Below are 17,790 nucleotides of genomic sequence, written 5' to 3'. Positions count from 1 at the left end.
GATTTCTTTACAGATTTGTACTTAGGATGAGATGTTTTTCCCCCTCGGAGCTGCATGTTGATTCGAACCACTACGACGACGTTGCATCAAATTTGTGACGGCAGCACAAGCGTTTTAACTTTAATGCAACGTTTGCTTTAATGGATCCTTCAGGAACCTTGTTAACTCTTGTGTTTCGGCAAGTGTTGCAGCGTTTCTGTTGCCATGTCAACCCTCCTGATGAAGCCACAGAGACGTTGCTGCTCAGATATTTCCCACTTTTGGCACACGTTGAGGAAGAATGTGAGAAAAATGACAAAAACCTTAAGGAGGATGTTGGACACGTTGAAGCTCAGGTCTGGATTTTGAAGTGTTTTCCAGAATATTTGGATGAATATTTGATTCCGAGTCTCCACTTATCCATATTTTCACAGTTTTTTTTGTTTTACAGACTTCATGTTTAAAAACAGATGTGCAATAAAGGCACCATTACTTTTGTGTTTATGCTAAAAAAAAGGTTTGAAAAAAGACTCAAATCAGGAAATTCTGAATCTGGCACCAGCAGCAAAGTGACCGGCAATCAAAGCATGTAGTCACAAAATATAAGAAAACCACAATAAGGTCAAATTTTCAACAAAATGCACTTAAATCAAATATTAATTTAAGAAAGCATACTCTGATCCAAAGGAATGTGCAACTGAGTAGGATAATCTGACAAAATGCCCATATTTGTGCATTAAAAACAGGCTATTTACAATAAGTGAAAACTCTAAAACAGTAAAAACAGTGGAAATACAAAAACCTCTAGCAGTGACGGTTATAGTCCGACAGTTGCTGCAGGAAGGATCTGATATACGGCCACTTTGTGCACCCAGGATGCAGCATTTTGCAGCAGCTGAACTTTTCTGAAGTGCCAATAAGTTTGGACATGGAAGACGATGCTAACATAAACTTTAGGACGGAAACTTATGATTTAGTGATCAATTATTCTAAAAATTAATTGATTAATTGGATAAAAAAATGGGCACATTCCTTTTTTAAATAAGAAAATGAACATTTTATTGTCTGAACTGCAGCATTCCTTTAGTAAAGACTCAATCATTTGCAGCAAAAGATGAATCTGCAGCTAACAAATCTGAGTCAACCCTTTCTGCTTGACATAACGCTACAGTGTAGGGCTAATATATTGATTATTAGATTAACTGAATGGTAAAATGTGCTTATTTGGAAATTTGTTTTCTACTGAATTTTAACCAAAAACTGAAGCTAAAACTGTGTCTGGATAAAACATAGTTTTTATCTCGAATACAAAATGTTGATATTTTTGTCTCAGTTATTGCTCTGGATGTGTTGTTGTCCCTTTTTAAGAGTCTGTAATCTCCAGGTGGCGATTAATCGAATACCAAATGAAGTTGATGATTACTTCACGATTAATCGTTTCAGCCTTATTGAATTTATTAATTGAACACGGATAAATTGCTGACAAAGTAAAACCTGTGCAGCCGACTGTGTACAGATTGATAAACAAAACCAGATTACAGACTTCAGAAGCATTTAGTTTGATTAAAGAAGTGTAAAGTAATCCAGTGAGGCCGTAAATGAGAGAACTTGGATAAAGCAGAGTTGGTAAATCCTCATGTTTCCAGTTTCTATGCTCTACACCTTCATGTTACTGTGAAATTGTAGCTTTTTCCACAGAGATGAAGATGACAGATTAGAATAAATTGGATGACATCTTAGTTTAGTGTCTTCGCTGTAATAATTTGCCATGTAGGAAAACAAATCGGAATAATTTCTCTCTGTTTTTGAGCGATCTGGCTGATTTGTTGTGCTCAATCAGCTCTGAACTTGGTCCAAATGTCCCAAAGTTCTTACTGTACCCTGAAAACACAAGGTTGGAGGAAATTAAACTTATAGAAATAAATTTTAATCTCGGCCTCATTTAGTATTTTTTAGCATCTTCAGCTAAAGCTAAAACTTTCACTGCTGCCTTTATCAATTTCATCACATTACAGCAGATGTTTTTTTATGCATGTTATTGTTTACATCTGTACATGCCGAGCATGTGCAACCGCTGGATTGCGAAATGACTGATAGTTTTGCTTTCCATCCACAGCCACTTTGCCACGATAAAACAATTCTGTCAATTAAATTAAAATTAAATGAAACCTGGAGATGTAGCTATTATTAATTTAGTGCAGAGCGCCACAGCAAAGGGGAGAATAAAGTTTTAAAAAACGACACTTTTTTTCTCGCTCTGTTGGCTTCGCTACACGCAGACTCGTTGCCATAGCAACTGACAACAACACCATCATGTGTTTCAGGATTCAACACCAAAAAAAATACTCACAATCTTTTCCCACACAAAGAACAGAACATTCAGTCGGTTACAGTTTTATGTTTTTAGACTTGATTATTGACCGCTGTGGTAGATTAGCTAATGCTGCTATCAGCTAAGCTAACACAGCGCTGAGCTGGTAAATTAGCTACTAGCTAATTTAAACACCTGCTGTACTGAAGATCCGTCAGAGTCGGTGTTTTAAATCACCTTTTTTATTTTGTAACTGAACCCAAACACCGAATTCCACATCACATCTACATCTCAAGTTTGTCAAAGTCAAGCTAGCATAACTGAACTACTTCCCTCTCCCTCGCTATTTTTTCCTTAATTAAAACTTTTCCCTGACCTTGTCATGTAGTTAACAATTAGTAGCAAAGCGCTTTTTCTTTTATATATCAGGCATACATTTAAGATTTAGCGTGTTTAAGTGATAACTTGACAGCTAAACCAATGCTAGTCATCGTTAGCGAGCAGCTTTTCGCCTCTAGCAGTGAGACGGGGCGGGATCATGGCGTCGCGCTGCACAGCGTCCACAGCCGTTTATCAGGATTGTTTTAAAGTGTCATGGATGACCTCCATATTCTGATTTATGCCTTTTCTAATCTTGGAGGGTGTTTAATTACCTGTGTCCTGTATATCTCCCATACCTCCTTGGTCCACATGCGATAAATTTAAGTGTTGCTGTTATGCAAGTTTGAGCCGTATATCTTTATTGCATCTAACTGCAGCTGTTAATGGTATTTCTTCAGGATATGTTTGTCAGCTCCTGTCATATTTGTTTTTTTTTGGCGATATGCGGATTTGTTTTTGAGAAATTGTTCTGTAAAGTTATCAAGATGTTTTAATTAAAGCGGTTTCCCCTGTGTTCAGGTCAGTCTAAGCTGAAAATGAGTGCGGTTGGGGAAAGCCCCCTGGACCCTGCCACGCCAGAGTCACGCAAGAGGAAGGGCTCGCCATGCGATACATCGGGGCAAAGGTAAGCATGCAGCCACGCTGCAGCGCTGACAAACATTACGTCAGCAGAGCTGAGGATCACGCAGGCTGTAAACCTCAGCGATGCGTGAAAACATGAACCGGATGACATGAAAACAACAGAAGGCTGCAGTTGGGGGTTCAGGCTGGGAGACGATTTCCTGAGGAATCAGAGAAAACTGGAGCTACTCAGACTCTACTGCAATGCTAAAAAATAAAAAGTTACGGTGTTTTATTGTTGGTTTTTTATCTAATGCAGTTTGTTGGTTCGTCTGAAACCAGGAAGTTTAAGGTTTTTATGTGATTTGGGTTTAAGTCAGAAGATCCATAATCAATAAACGGTTTTAGTGATTAAAGGTTTTCCATTCAATCGTCTTCAATTGGTTTCCTTTCTACTGTCCATCCATCCATCCATCCATCCATCCATCCATCCATCCACCAACGTCCATCCATCCATCAACATCGTCCGTCCATCCACCCATCCATCCATCCATCCATCCACCAACATCCATCCATCCATCCATCCACCCACCAACATCCATCCATACATACACCAACGTCCATCCATCCATCAACATCCATACATCCATCCATCCATCCATCCATCCGTCCGTCAACATCCATCCATACATCCACCAACGTCCTTCCATCCATCAACATCCATCCATCCATCCATCCACCAACATCCATCCATACATCCACCAACGTCCTTCCATCCATCAACATCCATCCATACATCCATCCATCCACCAACTTTCATCCATCAACATCCATCCATCAACATCCATCCATACATCCATCAACATCCGTCCATCCATACATCCACCAACATCCGTCCATCAACATCCATCCATACATCAACATCCATCCATACATCCATCAACATCCGTCCATCCATCAACATCCGTCCGTCCATCCATCAACATCCGTCCGTCCGTCCGATAGATATCACATAGAGTGTGATATCATGCCACAGTGTTTGTAGTGCAGCTTATTTGAGTCCTGGAGGCCTAAAGTTTTCATACCTTGACTTTTCAGCCAATCAGAAACCTGCATCATGACTCTGTGCTGACCTACTTCCTGCTGTGGTTGTTTTCATGTAGACGCTCTTCACACGTTTCCCACATACTGATCTGCAACCGATCAGCCGCCCTGCATGTTTCTGGAGCTGCAGTCCAACAATGAGCTTCTGCACTGCAAAAGCTCAAAATCTTACTAAGTATTTCTGATGTAGTTTCAAATATCTTAGTTTAAAGTTTACTGACTTATAAGTAACTTTTCAGCAACAATAGGACCTTGTTTTACGTCAATAATTCCTTAATGTTGATTGAAAAGTACTTGTTCCATTTGCAGATAATTTCACTTAAAACATGACATTTTTCCCATTTTATAAGTTAATTAATTGTCCAGTGCAATTAGAACTTATTCATCAATAATAATGAATTATTTATTTAAAACAAGCACTTAAATCTTGCTGGAAAGTTACTTGTAAGTTAATTTAGGTGTACTGAGATATTACAGACTAAAAATACTTAAGTTTTTACAATGATCAGGAGTTAAAGTTGGGTTTTCAGTCTAAACACATCAACATAGGGAGGATTTAAGCATTCATGGAAAGACAGCGAGCAAAACTGAACGGACATAAAGAAATGTTCGTTTCTACTTTAAAAATACCCAAAAATCAGGACAAAATTTATGTTTTCCGTGGGTTTCTCTTCTGAAAAAAGTTTAAAATCTGAAACTAAACAAAATATAGCCACATTTTTCCTGAGAAACAAATCAGATTGTTTTTTTCTACAGATGAAAACATCAAAAGTAATCAATACCCTGCTATTTTCCCTTCTAGTAATCCTGTCACAAATCAATTATGTTGTCCATTTCTGCTCAGAAATTCCCTTTTGATTATTTGTTTCCAAACTGCTAATAGATTAATTGACCGGTGGTGTCGGTTCTGGCAAACATCCATCTTCCTGTGTCCAGTATTTCTCCCCCTCAGCAGTTTGCCATGTGTTTCTCTCAGCAGGATGGTGAATTATTGAGGGTATTCTTGTCTGAGCACATCCTCCTGCTTCCCATTTTTCACTTCTCTTCCTGCCGCTTCCTGTCGTTCAGACGGCGTTTTGAAAGCTTCATTATTCAGTAATTAGGGAGCTTTTTTGCCTGCAGGGGGCCTTTCATGTTTGAAGCTTTACTCCAGCTTCTGTTCAAACAAACCACAAAACCATGAAAATTATGTTGGTTAAATGTTTAAATACTCAATTCTGTCATGTTATTTAATTTTCTTTAAACATAAACTAAAGGATTTAACATGGCAAATAGATGTTTATTAACAGAATGCTAAGAATATCAGCAATGATCTCACAGAAGCAACTGTTGCTTTTTGATGCAGTTAAACCATTTTAAATCTATTTATTTAGATTTTTCAGACTTAAACGGTGAACTACACAAATATAACAATGCAACAGAATAATACTGAAAAAAGAAACAAAAAAAAGACATGGACATTAAAGACAATTGGCGAATATACGGGTATTCAAAGCACTGCTACATCTCTTTTACCAAAATCTCTATATGGTTGTAACTTTGTCTACAGTCCTGTTGGGCCAGTCGGAACAGAAATGCTGCCAAATGTCTGGGTTTGTCCACCATGTCATCTCTGAGTGCGTACTTGTGAAAAGCCTCAGTCGGTTCTGATGGGGATTCCTCAAATGTAGAAATGACCTCCAGTTCCCACACCTGTAGGATCAGTCGCTTGACTTCAGCAACTTCTGACTTCACTAAAACTTGGTCCAATTCAGACTCGACTTGGTCCTTAACAACTTCTGACTTTTCTTGAACTTATTCCTCAGTGACTTGACTTTGACTTGCCCTCAGTGGTCACTACTTTGCTTTATTTATGTATAAATAATATTTGTCAAGGAGTCGTGACTTACAGCTCATCTGTTTGCCGCAGTGTGGAGAAGCGGAGGCGGGAGCTGGAGTGCCGCTACATCGAGGATCTGGCTGAGCTGGTGTCGTCCAACATGGGCGACATTGCCAGTCTGAGCGCCAAGCCGGACAAGTGCCACATCCTGAGGAGCACCGTGGACCAAATCCATCAGATCAAACGGCGGGAGCAGGGTGAGGAGAGCCACGGCTTTAGAACCTCTTGACCAGCAAGCGGCTTCTGCATCGATCTGACTCACTTTCCTCCTGACAGAGAAAGCAGCTCTTCTGTCTCCAGACGACGACGTGCAGAAGAGCGACGTCTCCTCTAGCAGTCAGGGTCTGGTGGAGAAAGAGGCGCTGGGGCCCATGCTGCTGGAGGTAAGCTGAGGACGAGTTCACCTCGGCCCAGTTCAGTCCGGTTCGTTTGGGATGCGCGACCCGACCCTGATCCGCGTCAGAAAAGCAAACTTTGGTCACCCTACAAGCTTGGTTATCAGTCCTATGAAAGTAAAGCTGGCGCAGTTCGAATGCTAATGTGAACGCCAAGCGGATGGTAGATCCCTCCAAGCAGGAAGTGAAATACTGAGCAGGGCATTCTGGGTAAATGCAACCAAAGCAAAGGTGCATGGCCAGCTGGAGAAATGGCTTGTGTTCTTTTACCAAAGACAAAAATGTGCTAAAATCTGACGCCATTTTGTTTACATTTTGTGAAGGAGGAAGTAGCGCTCATTGTCGTCTTTAGAGGTTTCCATGTAATTCCCTTCAGTGATTTTTGGTGTAGCGCCCCCACAGGCGAGGAGGGGAACAGGTTTTTCAAAAACTTGCTAAAATATGTCGCTACTCCATTTTTGTTTATATTTTGTGAAGAAGGCAGTTACACTCGGTGTGTACTTCAGAGGTTTTTGTGCCATTTCCTTCAGTAGTTTGCGGCTTAGCGCCCCTACAGGCGAGGAGGGGAACAGCTTTTTAAATTGATTTGGCTCATTTGACATGGCGCAGTATGAAAGCAAACTGCAGCAGCTGAAAATGTAACAAATGCTGAAACTTTGATCCCCAATAGGTGTGAAAACAGTCTAAATACTCAGATTCTCCTCTGCTGCCTTGATTTTCAGTTTCATCTCACTCCGTCTAAATTTTCACGCAGGCTCTGGACGGATTCTTCTTTGTGGTCAACCGCGAGGGCCGCATCGTCTTCGTTTCTGAGAACGTGATCGGTTACCTTGGATACACCCAGGAAGAGCTGATAAACTCGAGCGTCTACACCATCCTCCACGTGGGAGACCACAATGAATTTGTCCGCAACTTGCTGCCTAAAAGCCTCGGTGAGTGATCTCAGTTTGGATTCATATGGAGAAAAAAGGAAAAACCTGACAGAAAAGCTGAGAAAAAAGTGAAATGAAGTTCATTTTGTGCCTCCGTTCAGAGCTTCAAAGTAAATTTTGGGCGTAAACTGTGCAGAGGAAGAGCAAACGTGGGGGAGTGTAACAAGAAACAATACCTTCATTCAGCGCGATGAAGTTATTTCACTGTTTGGTTTCGCAGAACGACCTTGAGGAGAGATTATAATGAAAATGGAGATAACTGGATGCAGCAAACGGCAAGGCCGCACAGCTGCGTGTTTTCACTCCAACAGCTGCAGCCGTTAGAGCAGAACAGCCTCTTTCCTTTAGGAAAGTCTCAAATAATTTACATGATCAATTGTTTTCAGGTGAAGCCGAAGAGTTTTGGCAACCCTGAAATATTCAGAACTTTAAACTGAAAGGTTGGATCAGATCATCTGTTGATCGATCTGTAGATGATGCTTTATGGATGGATGGATGGATGGGTGGGTGGGTGGATGGATGGATGGATGAATGAGTAATTGGATGGATGGATGGATGGATGAGTGGTTGGATGGATGGATGAATGAGTAAATGGTTGGTTGGATGGATGGATAGATGGATGGATGAATGAGTGGATGGATGGATGGATGGATGGGTGGGTGGGTGGGTGGGTGGATGAATGAGTAATTGGATGGATGGATGGGTGAGTGAGTGAGTGAGTGAGTGAGTGAGTGAGTGGATGGATGAGTAATTGGATGGATGGATGAATGAGTAAATGGTTGGTTGGATGGATGGATGGATGAGTAATTAGAGGGATGGATGAATGAGTGGATGGATGGATGGATGGGTGAGTGGGTGGGTGGGTGGATGGGTGGGTGGATGGATGGATGAATGAGTAATTGGATGGATGGATGGATGGATGAGTGGTTGGATGAGTAATTGGATGGGTGAGTGAGTGGATGGATGGATGGATGGATGAGTAATTGGATGGATGGATGAATGAGTAAATGGTTGGTTGGATGGATGGATGGATGGATGAGTAATTGGATGGATGGATGAGTAATTAGAGGGATGGATGAATGAGTAAATGGTTGGTTGGATGGATGGATGGATGAGTAATTGGATGGATGGATGAGTAATTAGAGGGATGGATGAATGAGTAAATGGTTGGTTGGATGGATGGATGAGTAAATGGACAGATGGATAATTCGATGAATAATTGTATAAATGAATATTGGATGAAAGGATGAATAATCAGATGTTCTCCTGTTTAAAGTATCTCCTCCTCCTCTTCTTCTTCTCTCCGTTTCTCCGTCCGGCCAGTGAACGGCGCGCCGTGGCCGCAGGAAGCCGGCCGCAGGAACAGCCACACCTTTAACTGTCGCATGCTGAAGCGGCCGCCGGACGAGGCGGACGCCGAGAACCTGGAGGCGCGGCAGCAGTACGAGATCATGCAGTGCTTCACCGTGTCGCAGCCGCGGCCCGTCCAGGAGGACGGAGACGGTTCGTCCTCCGTTCGTCCTTCGCCTGCAGTGAAACTTTCACAAATGAAACCAAACAAGATTCTCTCTGACTGCGTTTTTCTGAGCTCCCGTAATGCCGACTATCTCAGGAATGAATCCAATCTAAAAAAATAATTGGTTTGGAGCAACTTTACTTTCCCACGGTTGAAAGTTTAAAGTTTGTATTGAAGTTTGATGTTTTTGTGGTCCTGCCGGTTGGAGCGTCAGTAGACTGTCTCCATTGGTGCAGTGGCCTTGATAAATTCTACTACGCAGCTTCTGCATTGCAGATTTTTGGCTGCTCAGCTCTCTGGGTCTTTTTGTCATTTTGGTCGGATCCGGCCTTGGAGGCTGTCAGGCTCCTCTCCTGTCTAGATGCAGGAATCTGTCCCCTTTACTTCTGCTCCTTTGAAAGAAAGTTACTTTTGACATGTAATTAATGTCTTTGAGGTGTTTTTTGTGTTTCAGACTTGCAAAGCTGCCTGATCTGCATCGCCTGCCGGATTCCACGCACCGAGTCTTTTATCACGAAGCAGGACCCGACAGGTAAAATCTCCCACAGCGTATGCAGGATCCCGACGACGCTCAATTTATTTCACCTGGCATTTTCTAAATGTTGTCCTGCCAATAAAATTTAATTTAACAATAATTCTTACTCAAAACTGAGACAAATCTCTGAAATTGGGTGAGTTTTGCAATAATCTCTCCTTCTGCTCAAAGCTCCATTATAACCTTTGACCTCTTGTGTTTTAGTGGTTTTGTTGTGCTTCATTTAAACAGCAAAGACTCAAGGGTACAACGGCGTATTTGGCCATTGTAGATTTAAAGAAAGAGTCCATTTCCACCAAAAAACAGGGAAATTTATGAGTTTGAAAAGTTTAAAAAATTGCCAGAAGAAAAATGGAAATGATTTCAAACTCATAAATTTCCAAATTTTTTTCTTTGGTACTGAGGTTAAATTCAAAATTTCTGAGATTTTTTGTAGAAAATTTAGACTTTTCAAAAAGACACGTTTCCAAGTTTTTTGAAAAGCAAAATTCAGAAATTTTTCTGGCAAATTTTCAACTTTTCAAACTTGGAAAATTTGGAAGATTTTTTTCTAAAAAAAAAAAAAAAATTGGAAATTGGATGCAAAATAGGAGATTTTTCTAGTAATTTATTAACTTTTCAGACTCTGAAACTTCCATATTTAAAAAAAAATTGAGATTAATCTCAAAATTTGTGAGATTTTTCTGGCAAATTTTCAAACTCAGACATTTTTGTATTTTTTTTCTAGAAAGTTTCTGAGGCTGATCTCAGTTCTTTGACAGAAATGTATTAATTTTGTGTGTTTTTTTTCCTTTTATATCTGCAACACACCGTCGTACAAAGGTTCTCTTAGGACTGTGCAATAAAACAACAATATTTATCATTATCCATAAAATGGAGGCCATCTCCACTAAATTTGATATCTAAATTTAAAGCCTTAAAATGTCTCAAATTCATATTAAACACCATGTTGGCCTTCAGAATGTTAATCACAGCTCTTAAATTTTGTCTTGGCTAGACTGTTTAATCGCCTATTAGGTTTTATTTTACGGCTGGACTTTTCTGTCAGCTAAAAGTTTGAGTCGCACCAATAACTCACTGCTAACGTACCTTTGCTAGCAAGCTAGCTTCTTTGTGTCTGTCAAGGCTAAGTGAAAATTAGTGGCTAGTTAGCTGGTGAAGATATTGGTCTAAAATTAAATTCATGTTGGTTTTAAAAAGTCTTAACTGTGACATGTGATCAATATCAATAAGAACATCTGAAAGGTCATTCAAAGCCTTATAGGTGAAGAAACGAGGATACAGACTTTATCCTGCAAAGTGTTTCTGTGGCCAGAAAATCTCATAATTTTCACTAAATTAATATATTTACTTCCACGTAATTGGGAAACCACACAGAGCTCCAGGTTGCTCCTTGAATTTTGCATGAGGACCTCGGCTGCAGCTCAAACTGATCTCTTTGTGTCGCTGTGATCTAGGGAAGATCATCTCCATAGAAACCAGCGCTCTGCGAGCGACGGGCCGCCCTGGCTGGGAGGACCTGGTCAGGAAGTGCATCTACGCGTTTTTTCAGTCGCCGGGCAAGGAGCCCTCGCACGCCAAGAAGCTGCTGCATGAAGGTGAGCAGCAGCAAAACCCACAGACACGTCTAAATGCGTCTTCATTAGCAGAAAACAGCAGAGCCAAAACCGTCACACGTTGCAGATGCTTCATCAGTTGGAGACCAAAGGTTTCAGACACAAAATGAAGAGTTAAAAGTAATTATCAGCTTAATAAGGCTTGTGTTTCACCGTTTCATCAAAAATAAACATTTAGAGGAAGTTGAGTGGAAGGAAAAAGTGTGACCTCAAAAGGAAAACACAAGTGAAATTCGTATTGTACATATTCTTTACACATGGAAATATAACAAAATACAAGATTTTTTAAAAATTAGGTAATTTTGTATGTTTGTATTATAGAATATAAAAATGTAGAGAAAGTTGAGTGGAAGGAAAAAGTGGATACCACAACTGAAACTCATATTGTATAGATTTTTTACACATGGAAATATGATAAAATAAAATTATTGCATAATTAATTTTTTTGTAATTTTGATGACTTTTTTTTTTTTGCTTTTAGAAAATAAAAAAATTGAGAAAGTTGAGTGGAAGGAAAAAGTACAAGTGAATACCACAAGAGGAACTGATATTGTACAGATTCTTTACACATGGAAATATAATAAAATAAAATATTGCAAGAATGTATTTTTTTTGTAATTTTGATGATTTTTGCTCAAAGAAAATAAAAATGAGTGAAAGGAAAAAGTGTGGTAGCAGAAGGAAACCACAAGTGAAACTCTTATATTGCATAGATTCTTTGAACATAGAAATATAAGATAAACAATTTTTAAAAATATTTTTGATGAGTTTTGCTTATAAAAAATGAAAATGTAGAGAAAGTTGAGTGAAAGGAAAAAAGCATATCCAGACGGATTTGGGGGATAAACATGTCGGTAAACTTAGCGATGGTGGTGCAGTTAAACGTTTTTCTCTCTCTCTCCGTCAGTGATGGCGCACGGCACCGCCGTCAGCCCTCTGTACCGGTTCACCCTGAGTGACGGGACGCCGCTCAGCGCTCAGACTCGCTGCAAGTTCTGCTGCCCACCAAAACCCGACGTTCAGCCCTTCATCATGGGCATCCACACTATTGACAGGTATCCCACCGACACGACCCAACAAGCGATTCCTGCTGAGCAAACACAAAGCCTGCAGATTTTCCTAATGTTTTATACCATTTTACAAACAAACGGAAGTTAAAGGAGATGTTTGGATTTTTAAAAATGTTAAAAAGTTCCAGTGCATTTGATTTAAAGTAGGGCTGCAGCTAAGGATTATATTAGTAATTGATTCATTTATTGATTATTCTGACGATTAATCAAGCAATTAATAGTCAAAGTAAGCAATTAACTCCTAGATTATTGATTAACTGCCAGATTAATCATCAGATTACAGATTAACCAATCGTCGGAGTAATTAAGTTTCAGATCATCGATTAATCCAGTGTTTCCCAACCAAACTGACCTGCATGTTTTAGACGTTGTCCTGCTTCAACACGTTCAGATGACTGCAATTCAGCAAAACCCTGTTAATCAGCCATCAATTGAAATCATGTGCTGAATCAGTTCATGTGCTGAATCAGTTCATGTGCTGAATCAGTTCATGTGCTGAATCAGTTGCCCCAACCTGTTTATTACCGCGGACCGTCAAGACTTGGACATGTTGCTGCGTCCCGGGGGAGAGAGAGGGAGAGGGGTGAACAGTCAGATAAGGCTCCAACATGTTGGTGCTCCCACTGAATACTGAATATGCTTTATTTGGGTTGTCTTGGCCCTTTTTATCGCAGCCTGTGGGGTTTTTCCTGACTGGGAACGAGAATACGACCTGCTGAATGTGACGGGTAGCCAATCAGAAAGCGCGGTGACGTCAGAACGGAGGGGAATCCCAAACAGCTGACATATGAGCAACTGAGAGTCCGGTGGATATCGGAGATGACATGTGGAAATGTTTATTATTAAATCTAAATAAATTATGTTTATTCAGTTAAAAATGTTAACTATGAAACAACACAGTCACCTCCAAATCATAGTGCAGCAAATAGAGCGGCTGCTCCTGTCGCCTTTTATCCACCGCCTTTTCTTTTTGTTACGTCTTTTATTTCTTAAAATGACTCCACAAACCATCATTATCGCTTCTACGTCGTCATCCGTGTTTGGTTATTCTAAATTCCCGCTATTTTGGGGGTTTTACTGGATTATCCTCTGGAATCGGGATGTTCGTGACTGGAATCGGTTCGTGCCGTGTGACTGAACACGAACCGATCGAACCTGTTGGACTTTTATCAGCTCTGTGGTCACAGAGGTTTGGAGAATCGGCCGACATTCTTAAATCTTTCCATCTAAACCAGACTTAAGACTCACAAGCTCTACTCATCTCCTCTCAACCAAACGCTCTCTGACTCTGGTCGCTATGGTAACGTTAACATTTTCTCTCTCTCTCTCTCTCTCTCTCTCTCTCTCAGGGAACACAACACTGCTAGCTCTCAGGAAAACACTAACCCCAGCCTTCCTCCGACCCCCAGCAGTATTGCTCACACCCCGTCCCGGTCCCCTTCGCTCCCCCCCGGCAGTAACTCAAACCAAGGCTCTGTCCTTCACGCCAACAACAGCGGACCCAACCCCTCCACACCAACAGGCTACCTGACGCCCAACCGGACGAACTGCCCCCAGGAGGTCAGCAGTCCCTCGGCTCTCAGCAGCCCTCACACAGCCACCTCTACCTCGTTTTTGTCGCCCAGGATGCTGCGAGCCAGTCCTGGGTTGGGGGGAAGCCCTCGGGTCCCGGGGAACCCCTTCTCCCCCTCCACGCCGGGGCTCCAGTCCCCTTCGGGGGCGTTGAGCAGCGGTGGGTCGGCAGGGTCTTTCCCCCTGTCGTCTCCTGGACTTCAGAGACAAGCCAGTATGCCCACCGGCTCCTCCACTCGCCCGCTGTCTGCAAAGCCCCAAAAGGGAGCGGGAGACGGGGGAGAGGACTCGAATAAAGCCCCCGTTCCATCTGCCTCATCGCTGGGGAACCCCAGACTCAACCAGCTCCTGGACAGCAGTGTCACAGGAGCTGAATCCAACAACAACAACTCATCACCTCATCCTCCTCACCCCTCCCTGGGTCCTCAGTGCCCCGCTTCCCACAGCAGTCTGACGGAGCGGCACAAGATCCTGCACCGGCTGCTCCAGGACAGCAGCCCGAACGACGCCGCAGAAGACGGAGGGAATAAAAATGAAGTTGAGATCAAGAAGGAGCCGCCGGTGAGTCCGGCGCTGAGCACAGCGTCCCACAAGTCCAACTCCAGAGAGCCGCAGGACCACCAGCTACTGCGATTCCTCCTGGACACGGACGAAAAGGTGATTTTCATTCACTTCTTCATCTGTTTCACCAGCAGCATCTCAAAAAATTATGATTCTAACTAGAGCTGGAACGATTAATCATGATTAATCAAATTATGATTAATCGTTTGAGATGATCATCAACTTTAGTACACAGACTCATAAAATACACTCAGAGCAGTAATTAAAATAAAACTACAAAAATAGAAACGTTTTGCATTTGACATAAAAAATTCGTCTGTAAATATGTTGAACCAAAAACTCCTCAAGTTTATCATCAGTAATCCGTTAGTTGTCAGATTAATCGTTAGTTATTGAACTGTCTGTGATCAATCATCAAAATAATTGATTAATCATCACAGTAATTGTTAGATTATTTAATTACTGTCATAATTGTTGGCTTGAGCCCTGATTCTAACCAAACGTGTCTGTGAAGGACCTGGGCGACCTTCCACCGCCGTCAGCCCTGAGCCTCCAGACGGTCCGGGTGAAGGTGGAGAAGAGAGCCAGCGGCGACGGCCTCACCTGCTCGAGTTCGTCCATCCCACCTGGCGGGACGCCCAAACTACCGGGAGTCCCTGCTGGCTCGGCCGGCGCCAGCCCCAAATCCAGCCCTCTGGGAGAGAACCGCAGGGACTCCACGGTACGCTTCAGCCTGAAATCAACACTCAGCACGTTTATTTCCTCTCCTCTCATTTCATCCTGTCAGATTCCACCTATCTTTATATCACGCCTCTCTACTTTATTTTCTAATAAAGTCGTTTATCATCTGAAAAAAGGACTTTGGACCACGGAGGAAAAGTCTGGTTCCGTTCTTGTGAATCTCCCACTAATCCTTGAATGGACTTTTTCCTTCCACTCAACTTTCTATGAATATGCTAATTTTCAGTTGGGTTTTCATGAAAGTGTCACCAATAAATCGTCCCCAATTTTCTTAATTTTTGGAGATGTGAAGCAAATCTCATCGACTTTGGCGAAAGTCTGAAAATGAACCACCGTTGTCTTCTGCTCTGACGCGTCATGTCTGCATGTTCCCAGCTAACAGGAGTCAACTCGGCCACTTTCTTCCTATATTCACCGACATTCCAGACAAAAGAATTGGCATCTGCCAAAATTGGAATAAATTTTTCATCATTCATAAGCGATAATCATCGAAATGACAACAAATAAAGCCGTGAAATGTTTCACTTTGTGTTTACTGACGCTGTTTAAGATGCAGGATTCTCTCTCTGGAACGGTTTACGTTTCCTGTAGATCAGAAAGAAGCAGAAGTTATTTAATAAAACGATATCAGCAGCCATTAAATCAGACTAAACTACACGACTTCCTGTTTGTGTCTGGATCCAGTTTACGACGGCATCATGCGTCATTTTTCCGTTTAAAGTTTACAGAAAAGCTGCGACTGACAGAAACGTTTCCATGAAAACAAAGTTGATTGTTTATTTTCTTGGACTTTGGAAGCCCGTCCTTCACTCTCACATGGTAACACTTTATTTGAAGCCATGTGCATAAAACTGACAGTGTCAACTTTGCATTATTTGGTTAATTATTACTTCTTTTTTTTTTTTGCAAAGTTTCATTGAAACTTGCATTAAAAGTATTTTAAAAGTGTAAACTTTGTATTATTCTGTGAATAACTTTGGTAAATAATAAACCTTTTTGATGCAAAACTCCATTAAAAGTATCAACTTTGCGATATCCTGTAATTAATTACATTTTAAATGCAAAGTTGAATTAAAAGTTGCATTTAAAATATATTAAAAGTGTAAACAGTGTATTATTTGTTAAATAATGGCACTTTTAATGCAAAGTTGCATTAAAACGGTCAGCTTTGCAATAGTCTGGTTTCAAATACATTTTTAATCCAAAGTTGAATTAAAAGTTGCTTAAAAAGTTCAGTATTTATTGAATGAAACCTCATGAAAACATTAATAAACATGTTTGACTCCTTCATGTTTGTCAGGCCTCACCCCTCTAAATAAAGTGTTGCCACTTTCCCACATGTCCAGATGTTTAGCTCTGTTTCCTCCTGCCTGTAGTTATCTGTTGGACCTGCTGATCCGGACGCTCTCAGCCAGCTCCTGCCCGGCCTCAGAGGTCCGCTCGGAGCCAAGCAGGGCAGCGAGGAGCCGGTGAATCCCGGCGGAGGCGGCGCCCAGCTCCACTCTCCCTCCACGCAGCTCCCGGCTCCGCTCCAGTCCCCGGTGCCTCACCTCCAGTCGCCCCTGTCCCAGCCGCAGTCTGTCCCCCAGCTGCAGTCCCCGTCGCCTCAGCTGCACTCCCCGTCCCACCAGGTCAAGCTGCAGTCCCCCACTCACCTGCAGCCCGGTGAGGCCTGCACTCCCCGCAACGTAAATGTGAAGAGGGAGCCGCCAGGGACTCCGAACAGAGGTACTCACTTTGTGTCAAAGGTCAACAAAATGTGAACTCAAGCGGTTAAAGTGGTCTGACGTTTTTTTGTTTTTGTGATTTTTTTCTTCTTTTTTTTCCCCCCAGAAAATGAAAATTTACTCATTTTAGATCCAAAACTTTAAAAGGATTTTTGGGGAGCAAAATTGCATCATTTGTTACATTTTTAGCTGGTGTGGCACTAAGTCAAACGATGCAAACTAATTAAAAACCTGTTCCCCTCCTCGCCTGTGGGGGCGCTGCACTGAAGGAAACAACATAAAAACCTTTGAAGACGACAATGAGCACAGCTTCATTCTTCATGAAGTGAAAACCAAACTGAAATGCCGTCGGATCTTTTGATTTTGGTAAAACACCATGAGACATTTCTCCCGCTAGCGCTAGTCTAGCGGGTTTGTTTTGGTTGTATTTACCCAGAATGCACTGTGCTATTGTTTACTTCCTGCTTGTGGAGCGGTCTCCAGTTCACTTGGCATTCGAACCCCGTCAGAGTTTGCCTTTTGGTCCACATCAGGGTTCGATTAGCATTCACACCTCCCCAAATGAACCAAAGTTAGATTAAAGGGGACTAAACAGAACCGATGTGACCTCTTGACCTTTATGTTCCGGTTTCAGGACTTGTCGACGGCGTCCCGACCTCAGGCTGCAGCCTCCAGACACAGCCATCGTTTGATTTTTGCAGCCCTGCCACTCCAAGCCAGCAACAAGGAGACCTCTTCCAGACGCCCAAGGATAGCAGCCCCTTTCCAGAGACCGAAGTCATCAACCCTTTTGCTCCGAGTTCTGGTACAGAAGAGAACCATTTAAAATGATGAAAACAACAATAAAAACACAATTTAACTGATATCAAATGAAGAAAAACTTGCACTTTTTTAGCCAGTTCTCTGTAAT

The 17,790-nt window shown here is 41.8% G+C and overlaps 1 protein-coding gene across 3 annotated transcripts in view; it reads left to right on the top strand.

The window, feature by feature from the left end:
- Positions 1-17,790, top strand: part of ncoa1 (nuclear receptor coactivator 1) — a 49,522-nt gene that overhangs the window by 16,719 nt on the left and 15,013 nt on the right. For all 3 annotated transcript variants that reach the window (XM_081602226.1, XM_081602224.1, XM_081602225.1), the window contains 12 exons: positions 3,191-3,296; positions 6,246-6,412; positions 6,492-6,598; positions 7,365-7,542; positions 8,866-9,045; positions 9,513-9,590; positions 11,051-11,191; positions 12,117-12,264; positions 13,629-14,508; positions 14,927-15,133; positions 16,530-16,881; positions 17,515-17,685. In XM_081602226.1, coding sequence (XP_081458352.1) covers positions 3,208-3,296; positions 6,246-6,412; positions 6,492-6,598; positions 7,365-7,542; positions 8,866-9,045; positions 9,513-9,590; positions 11,051-11,191; positions 12,117-12,264; positions 13,629-14,508; positions 14,927-15,133; positions 16,530-16,881; positions 17,515-17,685 — 2,698 coding nt within the window. In that variant the 5' untranslated portion in view covers positions 3,191-3,207. The remainder of the gene's footprint in view (positions 1-3,190; positions 3,297-6,245; positions 6,413-6,491; positions 6,599-7,364; positions 7,543-8,865; positions 9,046-9,512; positions 9,591-11,050; positions 11,192-12,116; positions 12,265-13,628; positions 14,509-14,926; positions 15,134-16,529; positions 16,882-17,514; positions 17,686-17,790) is intronic.

The sequence above is a fragment of the Poecilia reticulata genome, chromosome 21, assembly GCF_904066995.2.
Source record: "Poecilia reticulata chromosome 21, P_reticulata-male-v2, whole genome shotgun sequence".
Classification (NCBI taxonomy): Eukaryota; Metazoa; Chordata; class Actinopteri; order Cyprinodontiformes; family Poeciliidae; genus Poecilia; species Poecilia reticulata.
The sequence above is the reverse complement of the archived record's forward strand: the minus strand, read 5'-3'. Positions and strand labels throughout refer to the sequence as shown.